Raw genomic sequence first — 17,170 nt, 5'->3', positions numbered from 1 at the left:
TTGTTCGTTTGGGCACTTCTTAGAGACATTTTTAATCTCACCACTCTCTGAGCACCCAACTCCCAGAGGACTCGCCTCACTGAACCAAAAAAACCCGCTCCGCTGTTGTCAGGCGTTGTAGCACAGCTGGGTTGAATTCGGCAACCCAGCTGGGACCTCAATGATAAAGCATTGTGAGGGGTATTTTTACAATCCATTGGATGTCTGTACAATCCTACATGATATTGAGTCAACGCAAGTGGTAACACTTATTTGTGGGTTCGTCCACGTTGTTTCTTATAGTATTTTTGGGAAGAAGACGCTCCCCCATATTTTTTCCTCGCTCTCTTGTTGTTTTCTTCACATTTGGTATCTATATTATACCATGGGCTATATACCACTCAAACTTCAGCTCAATGCACTACTAGAGACAGGTGTACTGCAGACATGGGACAGGAAATAATTGACAAACAATGGGTCTACGGCTGAAGACGGCTGTATTGCCAGAAACCGGTCCTGGGAAGCTTGGTTTCGGTCCAGGGAAGACATGGCTTGGCAGTTCGGGCTGGACTGTTCCCATGAGGCACAGGGTCAGACTGATTTGCATATGGCCATGTCTGAACTGGGGTGGCGGACTGAGCTAAAGAACGGTGATGGATTAAACCCAGATCAGTTGACTGGGGGTGAGTGATTGTATTGTCAACGCTCCGTCCATCATCCCCTTTGGTTTTTCTTTGTTCGCCCAAAGTTGGCAGGGTATGCTCAGACGTGAGTCCCTTGCTCACTTTGCCACTGGATTCAAGCAAGCCCGGCTGAAGACGGCTGTAATGCCAGAAACCGGTCCTGGGAAGCTTGGTTTCGGTCCAGGGAAGACATGGCTTGGCAGTTTCGGCTGGACTGTTCCCATGAAGGACAGGGTCAGACTGATTTACATATGGCCATGTCTGAACTGGGGTGGCGGAGTGAGCTAAAGAACGGTGATGGATTATACCCAGATCAGTTGACTGGGGGTGAGTTTTTGTACTGTCAACGCGCCGTCCATCATCCCCTTTGGTTTTTCTTTGTTCGCCCTAAGTTGGCAGGGTATGGTCAGACGTGAGTCCCTTGCTCACTTTGCCACTGGATTCAAGCAAGCCCGGCAGAAGACGGCTGTAATGCCAGAAACCGGTCCTTGTAAGCTTGGTTTCGGTCCAGGGAAGACATGGCTTGGCAGTTTGGGCTGGACTGTTCCCATGAGGCACAGGGTCAGACTGATTTGCATATGGCCATGTCTGAACTGGGGTGGCGGAGTGAGCTAAAGAACGGTGATGGATTAAACCCAGATCAGTTGACTGGGGGTGAATGTTTGTATTGTCAACGCTCCGTCCATCACCCCCTTTGGTTTTTCTTTGTTCGCCCTAAGTTGGCAGGGTATGCTCAGACATGAGTCCCTTGCTCACTTTGCCACTGGATTCAAGCAAGCCCGGCTGAAGACGGCTGTAATGCCAGAAACCGGTCCTGGGAAGTTTGGTTTCGGTCCAGGGAAGACATGGCTTGGCAGTTCGGGCTGGACTGTTCCCATGAGGCACAGGGTCAGACTGATTTGCATATGGCCATGTCTGAACTGGGGTGGCGGAGTGAGCTAAAGAACGGTGATGGATTAAAACCAGATCAGTTGACTGGGGGTGAGTGTTTGTATTGTCAACGCTCCGTCCATCATCCCCTTTGGTTTTTCTTTGTTCGCCCTAAGTTGGCAGGGTATGCTCAGACGTGAGTCCCTTGCTCACTTTGCCACTGGATTCAAGCAAGCCCGGCCGAAGACGGCTGTAATGCCAGAAACCAGTCCTGGGAAGCTTGGTTTCGGTCCAGGGAAGACATGGCTTGGCAGTTCGGGCTGGACTGTTCCCGTGAGGCACAGGTTCAGACTAATTTGCATATGGCCATGTCTGAACTGGGGTGGCGGAGTGAGCTAAAGAACAGTGATGGATTAATCCCAGATCAGTTGACTGGGGGTGAGTGTTTGTATTGTCAACGCTCCGTCCATCATCCCCTTTGGTTTTTCTTTGTTCGCCCTAAGTTGGCAGGGTATGCTCCGACGTGAGTCCCTTGCTCACTTTGCCACTGGATTCAAGCAAGCCCGGCAGAAGACGGCTGTAATGCCAGAAACCGGTCCTGGGAAGCTTAGTTTCGGTCCAGGGAAGACATGGCTTGGCAGTTTTGGCTGGACTGTTCCCATGAGGGACAGGGTCAGACTGATTTGCATATGGCCATGTCTGAACTGGGGTGGCGGAGTGAGCTAAAGAACGGTGATGGATTTAACCCAGATCAGTTGACTGGGGGTGAGTTTTTGTACTGTCAACGCTCCGTCCATCATCCCCTTTGGTTTTTCTTTGTTCGCCTTAAGTTGGCAGGGTATGGTCAGACGTGAGTCCCTTGCTCACTTTGCCACTGGATTCAAGCAAGCCCGGCAGAAGACGGCTGTAATGCCAGAAACCGGTCCTTGTAAGCTTGGTTTCGGTCCAGGGAAGACATGGCTTGGCAGTTTGGGCTGGACTGTTCCCATGAGGCACAGGTTCAGACTGATTTGCATATGGCCATGTCTGAACTGGGGTGGCGGAGTGAGCTAAAGAACGGTGATGGATTAAACCCAGATCAGTTGACTGGGGGTGAGTGTTTGTATTGTCAACGCTCGTCCATCATCCCCTTTGGTTTTTCTACTGTTGCACTCAGCCAGAACAAATTTCCTCTAGTAGTCGCTTACCCATCATGCATTACAAATTCTTGCACCACACGTACTACACCCCTGTCAAACTGTGCAGGTACAAACTGCGCAATAACGATAAATGTGACAGAGGTGGATTGGAGGCCACTGACTTTCTGCACCTAGCTTGGGAAAGCAGCGTTGTACAGGTATACTGGCGACAGGTGTTTTTAGCACTATAGCAGATGACATCGTTTAAGCTTCAGGCTTCCCCCCTGCTGGCTCTACTAGGGAACACAGAGAATCTAGATGTGGCGCAACAGCAATTTGTGTTATTTGGTCTCTTGTTGGCCAAAAGGAGAATTGCATGTAAATGGGGACGGGCAGAGCTCCCAAGTTTAAGTAATGGATCAGGGATATGATATTCTGGCAGGAACAAACCTTCACATATGCTGAGCTCCTCCCTTTACCTTTGCGCCCTAGGGATATATGGGACCCCCTCAAAGCATATCTACTCACGCAATCCATTGACGGCACGTGCACTACACACGCGCCCTTATGCAAGGCAGGCATGCACAGCCCACGTATTAGTAGGCTACACTACACAAACACAGAAGTTGTAATTTCTGTTCAACCGGACACATTGTTTGATTGTAATTGGAAGATTATTATACGAGACCGCTGTTAAATTATTGAATGCCCTCAATGAGGTTTTGGACGCTGCTGTGTATTTTCATGTTGTCATACAAAATGTATAAGCATGTATCTACCCAAGTAATGTATACACTGTGCTAAGTTTATGTTTGACAAATAAAAAAAATTAAAAATAAATAGATATTGGATCATTAAAGAGGTAAACAATATCTGAAAAAATATAATTTTTCTTTTGATTCTTTTGCTAGAAAATCAGATGGTGTCCTTACCGACTGAGATATTTCATCTTGATTTGCTGAAGGAGATCAACCTTGATGGGAATTCCATGTCTCACCCTCCCCAGGAAGTCTGCAAAGGAAAACAACTGTACCCTATTGGAAGGTACCTCCAGAGTGCAGACGCCAGGGATGGTACGTGGGGAATGCCTGTTCTAGTCACATTAGAAAGAGCCTTCTTCCTAGCAGATGATATATGTCAGACCCAAACTCTAACTGCCATTCAACATACTTCTCATGCACTTTTACGTGTTCCATCGTGTTTGGCCATGCTTGCTAACACCTGCCACTACAGCAAGCCTGATTTGTGTTGATTCCTTAAATTTTAGTTCATGTTCATAACTGATTTGAAAAAGTTGACATTTGTTAACCCCCATTTTATTTAATTCCATTAAACATGTGATAGACACAGTGTGAAAATTCTTTAAATACCTGTGCAATTAAGTTAATTCCGTCGCTGAAACTGGCATTTGCCATCATGCACTTGCATTTGGAAATAAGGATCTGATAAACTCAGAAAAGAACCAACTAAATGTACAAGGCATGAAATTCCAGTTCTTAAAATTTCCACCATTAAACTGATAATGTCTTTCTTTTTTTATCTTCCTGTTTTAAATTTCGTAAATGCCCAGTTTAAATACTGAGCTTTAATACACTTTGTTTCTTTATTCTGCCGCTATTTGAGGTTACCTGCAAGTATTTCTGGTGTTGGTCAGCACTGCCCTTTGTGAAGTGCTTTTGACCACGTCGGCACTAACGGAAATACTGAAATAACATATATATATCTCCCTTTGTATTGCTGTCAAATGTCCTCTTTTTGCTAAGATTAACTTTCATTCTGGCACTCTTACTTTTATCATTAAAAATAAGTGCACAAAAATCCCAGCATGCAAAGTGCTGCTAGCACAGGGGAGCACAGTAACAAGCTCCTCCTACCTAAACCCAGAATGTTCACCTTTGGGCCTAGTTCTCCAGTTTCATGACATTTCTGGTTATGTTTATTCCTTTTTAGGTCTCACCTAGACAGCGCATGCGCTGTCCCTTTGAGACATATAGTGCTCAGTCTGTGGGCTTCAGCCTGCCCATTGATTTTTCATTTGTTAGTCCGAGTGTCCTTTGAAAATGCTTGCTTGCACGTGGTCAATATTTTGGAAATGTCCCTCCTTTTGGTGTGTTTTTCCCTCCCACAGAGCATGGACCAATTGCATGTAGCCTTACGCTTTTGAGCTTGTATGTTTGTTTTTGGGGACTATTTTATTCTTTGTGTTTCTGTAAACTACGTTTGTTTGTTTTTCATCGGCAAAGGTTTTTTATGTAGTTGTCTTCGGTGAAGCTTTAAAACATCGTGTTTTACATCAAATTATATCTATGGAAAAGGAAGGCTTTTTTCCTGTTTAGTTGGTGAAGCTTTAAAAGATTGTGTTATTTATGTGCTTTCTTTGGCAGCTGCAAGGCAGCATGTGTTACCGTATTATTTATTTGCTTTCTCTCAGCAAGGCAACGTATGTAGCCATAAAGGCTTTATGCTTTATTTTTAATGCTACACTTTATAGCGCCTTTGCTTTTTGCCTATGGTCTTGTATCACACAATCTCTATTTTATTTCCCAAAAATGTAATTAAAATCAACTTTGAAACTAAAGCGTGTTTCACCTTTTTCTTATTTGCTTCACATAGTTATATGTTCCCGTGTTGCCACTAGACCTTCGTTTTGCAACTTTACTTACATGTGGACATCACCTTCATATTTAAAGAATTATAAGCAAAGAAGAACGGATGTTGTGTAACGGTTACAACATCTGACTTTAAAACTCTGGAACTAGATTTGAGTCTCGGCGGGAGGCTCAACATCTTGTGATTCAGGGCAAATCACTTAATATCTCTGTGCCTAAAAATAAATGTGTCTATCTGTAACACAACTGGTGCTGATGAAAAGAGCTTCCATCCGTTCGGGTCGAGTTAGTACCATATAATACATCATAGCATTTCCTAATACTTTATAGGGTCTTTCTAGCCTTTTCAAAACTATTTCTTTGCTTTTTAGGTCTCGCTGGCGTTGCAGCGCGAAGCGCTGCCGCCAACAAAACTTATAGCTGCCGTGCTTGCCTCCAAGGAAGACAGACCTGTGCATGAGCCGATTCTAGTATGGGCATGAGCCGATTCAGGTCTGTGAACGCGCTTCACAGTGGATCGGCTTGTGCCGGAGCACGTCAGGCGCCCAAGTAACAATTATCACAGCATGAGACCCCACTTATCACAGCATGTCAACAGGCGCCCCAGGCTGCTGGAGCACTCACCTATAATTAATGCGCAGTTGAGTGCTCCAGCAGCGTGGGGCGCCTCTCGGCATGCTGTGATAATTATTACTTTGGGGCCTCATGCTGTGATAATTCTCACTTTCTGTGTTGTGATCGGGAGCAGGCGTATTACTGGCGCCACCGCCACGCCTTCATTAGTCATAAAAGCTGCATAATTAGGGCGGCATGTTTAGACATTTTTACGTGCATTTTTACGTATTTAAACGTGCAGCACTGAACATTTTCAAAGAAGGCGAATCAGCGACATTCATTGGAGACACAACCTATTTGAAGACGCTTGTTTTACTGGGGTAAGTTATGTGAACTGTTTAGTTTCTTTACTTTATTATAGTATAACTGACCGGGTTGCCTAAATTATGCGAGAAACGGAAAAATATGCAGGAGATGAGGGTATGAGGCAAGTGTGGCAAATGTATAATTATGCGTACACCATATAAAAGCAGGTTGCAAAATGTCCGGTGTTGGGCGGATGGGTTCACTGTGCTGTTGCATCGCCTGTCGGTGTGGTTATGAGTGCATGTGACTAGTTGGCGACATGTCCTTGTACTGTTACTTGCCTGAGTGTAAGATAGTTATTTAACTGCAGCTGGAGTCGGACTCTAGACACAAATTTGGTGGAAAACAATTGCAGGTGCTTTGTAGGCTTCTATTATGCTTGCAGTTCTATTTCCTCCCTCTTTATCACAAGACTCTCGTCCAGAGTCAGAATGTAGTACCGGGCCTGTACATATATCCACACCGGCAGTCATTTTAAAGGAATAAACAACTTAACCTCCACCAAAAATGAAAAATTGTTTGAATGTAAGGACTGTGGCGAAGGCAGACCATGAGCTGTGTGAAGGCAGCACTGCAGCTCTGCTCTGCTTTCTTAACTTTGTTAAGACTTACCGGTTCGGTTCCGGTTCGTTCGTGGCGGGCCCGGCGGACGGGATATGCACTGCCTTGATTAGTCTAACTGACTAGGCCTGGCCTGCCAGCCTGTCGGCCTCACGTGGTTCTGCTGCCAGTCCTCGCATCGTCGTCGGAGGGTCGGGTGAAATCGCGCTGGCTCGCACAGGCACTCAGACCTTGAATGGCCGTTAGGGAGTCAGTGGTGGGGCTTGGACGTGTGGCAATGCGCAATCTGAAAAAATCTGCGCACGCTGCCTGCCGCCGCACAGCCCCAGCCGCCACAAAACCAAAATACAGCCCAAAATCAGTGCCCCGCACACTGGGCCGGCTACACTGTAACTAAAGCCGCGGCCTCCAAGCAATCAACAAGATTCTCTTTTTGGCTCAGCCAGGGCAGGCCAGGCTCACCACAGCTTCGTTAGGAGTGAGACTGAGCCGTTCGGGAGATGGACGCACAGACAGTACTGCGGACGAGAAGTGGTTGCACAATATTCTTTGCTACTGCCAAGTCCAGTAGTGAGGTAATAAACTATATAAAAAATAAAAAACAATGACGTGCAGCAATCCATGTACACCCGGCCCCGATAATTAAGTGCCGGTGCTAAGAATCCGGAAAGCACCGGCACAAATTAAGCACTGGGTTGTGCATGTGACATGTTGACTGGTTGCCCTTGCACGGTTGATGAAGTGCTGATATTAAGACTACACCTGCAGTCCTGGCCTGGCTGAGGATTTCTGGGGTGCAGGAGTAGAGTGCGCTGTATGTGTGGTTGGGATACGGTACAGGGCAGGGGTGTGCATGGACTGGTGTGGAATCATGCGTCACCTGACCTATTTCATTTCCAGGGTGCTTTCCAGGGTGCGAAGCCATAAAAGAGGTGGGTTCGAGCTGTGCTGGTGCTGGGGCAGGCCCCTGAGTTCCCACAGACCCGCCAAAGATATCATGGACTTCAATAAATTCATGGTACTCGGCGACCTTAACCTACATCTCAATAACCCGTCCGACAACGCCAGTAAAAACTTCTGTCAAGTATTAGAAGCTTTACAACTGAATCAAATTGTAAGTGGGCCCACCCACCAGTTAGGGAACTTACTAGATCCCATATTTGTTAACTGGGGGGAAGTAGAAGCGAAGACTCCCATCCCTATCCCCTGGTCGGATCATCACCTGGTACCTTTTACCATTCAAATGCTGGAAGGTAGATCCCGACAACCCACAGCACTGTATCATCTTAGGCGAAAATGGGCCTCCTTCTCCCAGTCTAAGTTCTGCGAGGAACTAACCAAAGGAGGCGACCCAGGGGGGGATGATGCAGACACGGCTAACTTCTATCTCTGCAAACGCATCAACGATGCACTAGATCTTACAGCCCCTCTAGCCAAAACCAAACCTAGTGGCCGTGTTCAAAAAACCGCACCCTGGTTTGGTAGTGAACTGCAAAATGCAAAAACTTTATTGAAGAGAGCAGAAAGGCAATGGTGTAGGGCTTTCTCCAAAGATACTAGAGAGGCCTACTTGTCAGAGAGGCGACTCTACCATGGATTGATTAGAAAGGCGAAAGCTACACATTATGAGACCAAGATCAATGAAGCTGGTAACTCAACGAAGGAGTTATTTCTGCTTTACAAAACTCTTTCCAGTGGAAAATCTGTCACGGTCCCTGATGACTGTTCGCCTGAGTCTTGTGACAGAATCGCAGATTTCTTTGCCGAGAAAAAATCAAAAATTTACTCGGCCTTCCCAACTCAACCCACGAATGGGATAGAGTTTGTGGAAAGCCCAAGGGATAGGGGAAACGCACCCACTTTGACCAATTTTGTTACCCCACCCACAGAAACTCTCCTAAAAATCTGCAGATCTGTAAAGTCAGGTTCTCCACGGGACCCTACCACTCCCAAACGCCTAAGAGATAGCCTGGGGGTCTTGGAGCCCTACATTAGGCATCTACTGGACGTGTCTTTAATACTAAGACAGTGCCTAAAGAATGGAAAAAAGCGGTGGTCCTTCCTCTCAGGAAAAAAACCACTATCAGCTTTGATAAACTAGACAATCTGCGGCCCATCTCTCTCTTACCTTATATGGCCAAGGTAGCCGAAAAAATGGTCAATCTCCAACTTATGGATTTCGTAGACAAAGCTGCCTTACTGCACGACACCCAATTTGGCTTCCGCCCCGCCATTCTACGGAATCGGCACTACTGACGGCTGTGGAGTCCCTACGGCAGGGGGTGGATGAAGGTCACACTATGGCCCTTATCCTATTGGACCTGAGTGCGGCATTCGACACTGTAGCTCATTCCACCTTGCTACAGTGTCTGAATGATGGAGGTATATCTGGAGCCGCACTCCAATGGATCCAATCCTTCCTAACGGGGAGAAGTTTCCAGGTCCGTCAAGGTGACCACTATTCCCGAGACATAGAACTGGGTCAGGGCGTTCCACAGGGATCGTCCCTGAGCCCAACTCTTTTCAATCTTTATGTCTCCCCAGTGGCTCCTATTGTTGAGGGACACGGACTGCAAATTGTATCCTATGCCGACGACACACAGCTGGTTGTCTCCCTCTCGCGTGCACCCGGCCTTGCCATGGACAGTTTCAGGGCTTGCATGCAAGATCTAGCAACCTGGATGTCCACAAATTGCCTGAAATTAAATGGCAACAAGACCGAGGTGCTCGTGGTGGGAGGGAACCCATCTGTCTGGACGTCGGCATGGTGGCCACCATGCCTAGGTGAGGCCCCCACACCACGGAAGGAAGTCAGAAATCTCGGGGTCTGGCTTGATGCAGACCTGTCTTTCGGACCACAGATAAACAGGGTGACGGGCATCTGCTTCAGCATTTTAAAGATTCTGCGGAAGGTCCTAGCTCTCCTTCCTACGGCCGCCCGCAGAACGCTGGTGCACGCCCTAGTCACTTCACGCATGGACTTTGGTAACCTACTCTATATGGGAGCTACCTGTAAAGCAATAAATCGACTTCAGGTGCTACAGAATGCTGCAGCTCGCCTCATTTTAAATCTCCCAAAAAGATCGGACTCTAAGGCTGCCCTCCAGTCACTCCACTAGCTGCCAGTGAGGAGCAGAGTTGAATTTAAATCCCTCTGTACCTGCCATCGCATCCTCGCTAAGAAGGCGCCAGAACCTCTCCAGAACCTAGTCACCAGGTATGCACCAGCTCGCGCTCTGCGCTCCTCGCAAGGAGGCTTACTTAAGGTCCCTAGGGTGAAAAAGGCCCGTATGGGAGGAAGATCCTTCCGACACCTGGTGGCTAAAAGCTGGAATGCTTTACCTCTCAATCTCCGTCTGGACCCCTACGAATCTAGTTTCCGGAGGAAACTAAAAACTCACCTCTTCTCAAAATAAGTGGGCTCCCCCCCTACTACTCCTTCAGAGTGCCTCAGTTCAGCGCGGGGACACGCATTCTGCGTAACCAGGCGCTCTATAAATGCCCCTTAATAATAATAATAATATGTGCGGAGCATGGAAGCACGTAGGACTAAAGCATCTTCTAGGCACATCCTGTCCCTGCTCGGTGTGCGCACTGACCTGCCAACATGCGCAGATGTGTGCAAAAACGACGTGTAATGCTTTAAAGGGTTTCAAACGCATGTTTTCTCTTATTTGAAGCATGCTAACTGTGAAGATATAGAGTCTGCGCATGTGCACTACTGAAATACAGCTCTATGTACATGCTCAGTGTTCGATTACAGTTCGGTCCCTGTGTAGTAGGAATGTACGCACCCTTGCCTGGCAACGCGTACATTTGCTTCAGGAGAAATCTGATGATCGCTTTCTGCAAATTAAGAATCAGCTTTAAGAACTAGTACGATCGTCAAGTGTATTGTCCTTGTCCTCTTTGTGCAGCCCTTAATGTCATTCTACAACGTTTTAGCTCTCTAAGCAAGCATAAATTAGGCATGTCAGGTTTTCCAGGTCCTTGCGAGAAGAGTTCAGCCACTCCAGGAATGTAATTGGAATTCTGGAACATGTAATTTTTTATTTAATAAAGCGATTAAACAAGACTACAAAACTCAGAAGTCACCAAAAAGCTGGCCTGGATGAACTACTTACCCACAGAAACGGGTAACTTCAGAGCTCTGTTGTTTTCAGAACGAAATCGTTCAAATGCTCAAACTATTAATTAATGAATTAATTACCTACTCTGCTAACCTACCAGCGCCAAGACAACCACAAATATTCGTGCGCCTTTTGAAATTTGCGAACCGACATAACGTAATCTTGCTGCTAGAACTCAGGGAAATGTCATGAGCGTATTGATATTAATGGTAGCTAGCACATCATCGTTTCACATTTCGAAGCATTACGTCCAATCTCTCCTCAGTGTGTTTTCCAGAGAAAATGACATGCCATTTGTTTACATTTTAAGATTGGGTAAAGGCCCGGCCATGGTACTTAAGTAGAATTATTGACCGTTCAAAGTATGCACTGATAAGGGGGAAAGATAACAGCTTTAGATGATTTTTCTAAATTATGTACCGGTTGGTTAAAAAACAATCATTTTTTTTTTATTTAAATTTGTTTTTATTGTTGCAGTAAAAAATTTTAGTACAGCGTAAACAGTCCGCTGACGTGGCCTCAACATTCAGCCACGAACAGCTTATGTGTGCAACATTTTCTAGCTATATAGAGCTGGTACACGTAAACATGATTTCGGTGAATCAGTGCAGTATGATCATGTAAAGGCTCCTGCAGGCTGAGAGGTGATGGGGCGGTATCGCCACAGGGGCAATGAATAAGATCAGATGGGCACTCTCATGCCGTGGCCGTGCCGGATCCAGATCTGCACTGTGCGCATAACAGTGTTACCAGTGAACAGGGGGGTAACAGAACTGTGGGAGGGAAGCATGTGGGCGCGAGCAGGGTCTAAGTAGGGGGATGATGGCGGCGGGTGTCGAGGGGGGGGGGGGGGGGGGGGGAGAAGCCCATGGATGGCCGGGCATGCGAGGAATTGCCTAGGGCGTAAGGGGTCATCGGGGCCCGCCTCTGGGGTGGCTCACTTCAGGTGAAGGCTACCGGCTTTCTTGGGTGGGGGGAGGGGACGGGTCAGGTGGGTCTCCAGCCTGCGCGGACTGGCGGAAGCTGTGAAGGAGCATGGCCCATTCCATGGAGATGGGAAGTTTGCGCGCGCCCTTGGCTTCTTCTTCCCTTAAAGCGTCTTCCTCCGCTGCCGCCCATTTGCTAACCGCCCCCTTCCACTGTGCTATGGGGGGACCCTCTGGGGATCGCCAGCGCATGGTTATACATCTATTGGCTAGTAGGAGCGCTAATGACACGAAGCGCCTATGCACCGGTTCACGTTTAGATATGTGGAGGATGCCTAATGCACTGGACTCCCAGGTGTCTAGTGTGGTGAGACCCGTGAGTTCCCGCAGTGTGTTATGTACGTCCTGCCAGAAGGGTTGAAGATTGGGACAGTCCCAGAACATGTGACGGAAGTTCGCAGTTGGGGAACAGCATCTGGGGCACAGGAATGGCGTGGAGGGGTAGAACTTCTGCAACCGCGCTGGAGTGAGATATGCCCTGTGTAATATATAATATTGAATATTTTTGAAGCGGGCGTTCCTAGAGACGCGTTTAGGGGCCTCGAGAGCTTTAGTCCACTCCGAGTCATGCAAAACCCGGCCTATGTCCTCTTCCCAGGTGGCTCGAAGGGTCGCCAGGGGGGTGTATGAGAGTTCCCGGATGGATTTGTATAGCCACGTGACCAGGTGGCGACCCACCCCCATATGTAGAATGGTATGTATTACTGGATGCGTGTCCGGCTCGCCATTTTGGAGATTGAAATGGGGTCGGTATCCGTCGAGTAGTTGCCTATACCTGAGGAATTGGCCTGGGGAGAGCCCGTATTCTGCGATCAGGCGGTCCAACGGTTTCAGTTGGCCCTCCTCGAGGAGTGACTCCAGTTCTGTGATACCACAGCGGGACCAGTCGGCGAGTAGTGGGGCCGTAAAGTAGGAATCCTGCCTGGGGCCGCCTATTAACGGCAGCAACGGGGAGTATGGGGGTCTAGCGGGGGACAGCCGGTGTATCCGTAGCATACATCGGCGCGCAATCGTCACTTGGAGGGGGTAAGTGCGCCGTGGCTTGGTGCCCGGGAGGAGCAGACGGGTGAGCTCCGGAGTTGTGATTCTGCCCGTAGGGGTAACCGTTTCCTGAGGGTAACGGTCCGCTGTCCAGTAGGACAGCCACTGGAGCTGTGCTGCGAGGAAATATGCCTCGAAGGACGGTGCTCCGAGTCCCCCCTGTGTTGTGGGGAGTTGAAGAGTTTTCAGGGCGACTCTGTGGCGGCCCGCTCCCCAAATGAGAGTTCCTAAGAGGGAATCAACGTCGCGGAAGAAGGACCGGGGTGGTATCACCGGTAGGTTTGTGAAATGGTAGAGGAGCCGGGGGAGCATCACCATCTTAGCAAGGGCTATCCGTCCAATCGGGGCCAGTGGTAGTGTGCTCCAGAAGGCGACCGTCGGGCGCAGACTCTCGAGTACCGTGCGGTGATTGCCTTCAAGGATGGCCGCCGGAGAATGGTATAAGCGGACGCCAAGGTACCGGGGAGCTTCCGTGGACCATGAAAGGCTATGCGGTCCGAGGTCGATGTTTCGGGGGGGCAGGTCCGGGTGTAGGGGGTAAACCACGGACTTGTCCCAGTTGACCTGCAGACCCGAGGCAGTGGCAAAGTCCGCCAATGCGGCCCCTATGGGGGTCAGGTCCATTTCAATGTCTCGGACATATAGGAGGAGATCATCCGCGTACATGGACACGCAATGGGTCCCGTCTGCAAGCGGTATTCCCCAGGCCACGCCCTCCCGACGCAGTCGAACCGCCAGCGGCTCGACCGCTAGCGCAAACAAGAGGGGCGACAAGGGGCAACCTTGTCTTGTGCCGCGTCGGACTGCAAACGCCGGCGAGATACGCTTCCCAATACGAACTCGAGTAGTGAGGTCGGTGTATAGGAGGCGGGTATATGCCATGAGCGTCGGGCCGAGATTAAGGCGTCGCAGGACCGAAAACAGGTAGGGCCAGGTGAGGGTGTCAAACGCCTTTTCTAGGTCCATAATGAGGCAGGCAGCGCGGGGAAATCCGTCGCGTACCTGATCTTGGATATGGAAGATTCGGCGAAGGTTCTGGGAGGTGTTCCTCCCGGGGACGAAGCCGCATTGGTCGGGGTGGACCAGCGGGCGTATGATCTGCGCATAACGATCAGCTAGGATCTTCCCCAGTATCTTACAGTCAGCCGACAGGAGAGTGATAGGTCGGTATGACCCCATGTGAAGCGGATCCCTGTGGGGCTTAAGAAAGGTGACAATCACGGATTCCCGTAGCGACTGGGGTAGTTTCCCCAGGTGGAGTGACGCCCCAAACATCCGAGACAGACGGGGAACCACCAGGGGAGAGAACGTTGCGTAGTATTCCAGTGGAAAGCCGTCCAGCCCCGGTGCCTTATTTCGGGACATGGCGCGTATCGCTCGGGTGATGTCAGAGGGGATTATCTTGGCGTCTAGCGTGCGTTTGTCGGAATCCGATATCATGGGCAGTGTCAGAGGGTCTAAAAACTGATCTGCGGTAAACAGGGTACAACATGCCGGGGCTTCGTACACTCGTGCATAGTGGCGGTGGAATGCTAGGAGAATCTCCGCTTGTGATTGCACCAGTACACCCTCCGGGTTGAGAATGTCTGTGATCGGCTTGATTTCGGTGTCCTGCTTCGCCATCCAGGCCAGGAGCGCCCCGGTTTTGTCTCTGTCTTTGTGTACCCGCGAGGCGTATGCCCTGAAATTATACTTACGGAGGTCAGCACAGGCAATTTGATAATCCGTTTTGGCCTCTGCCGTGAGTACGGCGTGTTTCTCCGAGTCGTCAGGCCGTTTGGTGAGGGCAGCTAGAGCCTGCTCCGACGTTAAGAGCGACTGTTCTAAGGTGCGGCGGACCCCCACTATCTGTTTGATGCATTCTCCTCTTGCCACCACTTTATACGCGTCCCACTCCACTAGCACCGATGACGCTGTGTTCTCGTTATGCGTAAAGTAGTCGCGTATGCTGGTTTTATGCGCGTCTGTGAAGACCGGGTCCGTTAGGCAGTCTCTGGGGAGGCGCCAGGTGGGGACTGGCGGATGCGGGGGGCGCCAAGTAAGCCGTATTATGTGGGCATCATGATCTGAGAGGATCCGTCCCAGGTAATCTGTAGATGTAACCTTAGGGAGGATCGGAGCAGAGCAGAGGAAGCGGTCTAGGCGGACCCGAAGGTTGTGTGGTATCGAGTGGAAGGAGTAGATGCGTTCCTGTGGGTGTAGGTGTCGCCATGCATCAGTGAGCGCCCAGTGTGTGGTCCATGCCCTGAAGAGGGCCGCCTGCCGGGGGGCTGGGGAGTGCGCGGGGGGGGGTGCGAGCGGTCTAGTGAGGGGTCTAGTGTGCAGTTAAAGTCGCCTCCCAGCACCCATGGGACTGTGGTGAACTGGGCCAGGACGCCCGTAAGGTGTTCCCAGAACTGGTCCTGATCTGTATTGGGGGCGTATATGCTGCCCAAAAGTACCCCTTGCCCATCGAGAATTCCTTCCAGTAGCGCGTATCTGCCCTCTCTATCAACTACTCGCCGGAGCGCTCGGAAGGGAGTGCCAGGTCTCACCCAGATTAATGCGCCGCGTGCAAACGCTGAGTATTGTGTGGCGCAAATGGTCCCCCGCCATTTGGCCTGTAGGCGAGTGAGTTCAGTGGCGTTAATGTGCGTCTCTTGCAAGAACGTGATGTTGGCCGCCATGCGCCGTACGTAGGAGTACACAGAGTAGCGCTTGCTGGGTGTGTGTAGGCCCCGTACATTTAGTGTAAGGATGCTAACGTCAGAGTGGGGGACAGCCATTCCTAGGGTGACGTGGTTGGGGGAGGGGCACCTCTACAGTTCCCGTGTGCCGCCCATGTGTGCGTGTCATGTATGTTCCTGCGCGCCAAGCTTCCTTAAACGTGGGGGGGGGACTGGGGGAGTTAACAACAACTAGAACTGTGGGTGGGCAACTGTCCCAATTCTGAGGATACGTCACTGGGGGTGGCATATCCAAACTAGTGTCCCACTAGGGGAGAAAACTAACGGAGAATCGCGGGGGTGGCAGCATGTGTCGCTGCTGGGCCTGTGCGCGGGTCGGGCTCTAGTAGGAGAAGTGTGGATCGCTCGCCGGAGCTCGCAGTTATCTGGTAAAGCAGTCTAGGCTTCTAGACGTCGCGCATTGAAACAGGCAATCATGAAAAGGATATGTCAGTTGACAGTTCAGGCGTTCACGACGAGGTAGTAGGCTGACTGGCTAAGGCAGCGTCCAACGTGTGTGTCACAACAAGGGGGGAAGAGATTGGGCCAAATCCTGACATAGTTCCATCACTGTCCCGGTCTTTCTCTGGGGTGAACAGGTGCGGTGGACCCTCCAAGTCCGATGCTGGGGGTGACGAATGTAGTCCAGAGACCGCTCGTATAGCGTCTCGTCGTTCCTGCATGATTTGTGTGAGATCGGGCGAGCCCGCCTGGGAAGACGCCCGACTCTTGGAGTGACTAGCTCGCGAGCGGCTTGCACCCCGTCTTCTAGATCGTCCGGAGTCATTGTCGCGTTTCTTCTGGGGTCCTGGTTTAGGGATTAGCGGGCAGTGAAATTCGGTCCAGTCCTGTGCGTCCGCTGCCGTGTCGAAGAAGAGAGTTTTCCCTTTGTGGATCACTTTAAGGCGGGCAGGGAACAGCAGGGAATATTGAAGATCATTCGCGCGGAGGCGCCTTTTGACTTCCAGGAACGTGGAGCGTCGCTGTTGGACCTCTCGGGCATAGTCTGGGAACACCATAACATGTTGGTCCTCAACCTGTAGGGGACCCGACGTCCGGGCCGCGCGGAGGACCGCATCCCGGTCTCGGAAGTGCAGGAACTTGGCTAGCATGGGCCGTGGGGGGAGACCAGGCTTGGGAGCTCGGGCTGGGACCCTGTGAGCCCTTTCGATGGAGAAATACGGCGACCGGTCGCCGTCAGGGGTAAACGATTTAGTCCAGGATTCCATGTAGGCCAGGGGGTCCGAGTTTTCAATCCCCTCCGGCAGGCCCAGCACGCGAATGTTACAGCGCCTCGAGCGTCCCTCCAAATCCACCGTGCGTTCCTCCAGGGTTGCCACGCGGCGCAGGATCTCCTGTATATCTGCTTCCTGTGATTTCACCACTGGTTGCATTTCAGCCATGCTCCGCTCGCCTTCCTTCACCCTGTCTGCTAGTTTTCGGTGGTCATCTCGAATCAGGCTAATGTCTGTTGTCAGGGTGCCCAATCTCTCTTCCATCGAGAGGCGGGACATTTCTATCGCCGCCAGCACTTGATCTAGCTTTGCTGACAGCGTAGGATCGGGTT

The 17,170-nt window shown here is 50.2% G+C and overlaps 1 protein-coding gene across 1 annotated transcript in view; it reads left to right on the top strand.

Annotated features, from left to right (window-relative positions):
* The window catches only part of LRRD1 (leucine rich repeats and death domain containing 1), a 337,071-nt gene that overhangs the window by 257,209 nt on the left and 62,692 nt on the right, over positions 1-17,170 (top strand). The window contains exon 4 of the mRNA XM_086941848.1: positions 3,562-3,723. Within this exon, the coding sequence (XP_086797974.1) occupies positions 3,562-3,723 (162 nt within the window). The remainder of the gene's footprint in view (positions 1-3,561; positions 3,724-17,170) is intronic.

This window comes from Lissotriton vulgaris, chromosome 10, assembly GCF_964263255.1.
Source record: "Lissotriton vulgaris chromosome 10, aLisVul1.2, whole genome shotgun sequence".
Classification (NCBI taxonomy): domain Eukaryota; kingdom Metazoa; phylum Chordata; class Amphibia; order Caudata; family Salamandridae; genus Lissotriton; species Lissotriton vulgaris.
This window is presented reverse-complemented; position numbering and strand designations above follow the sequence as displayed.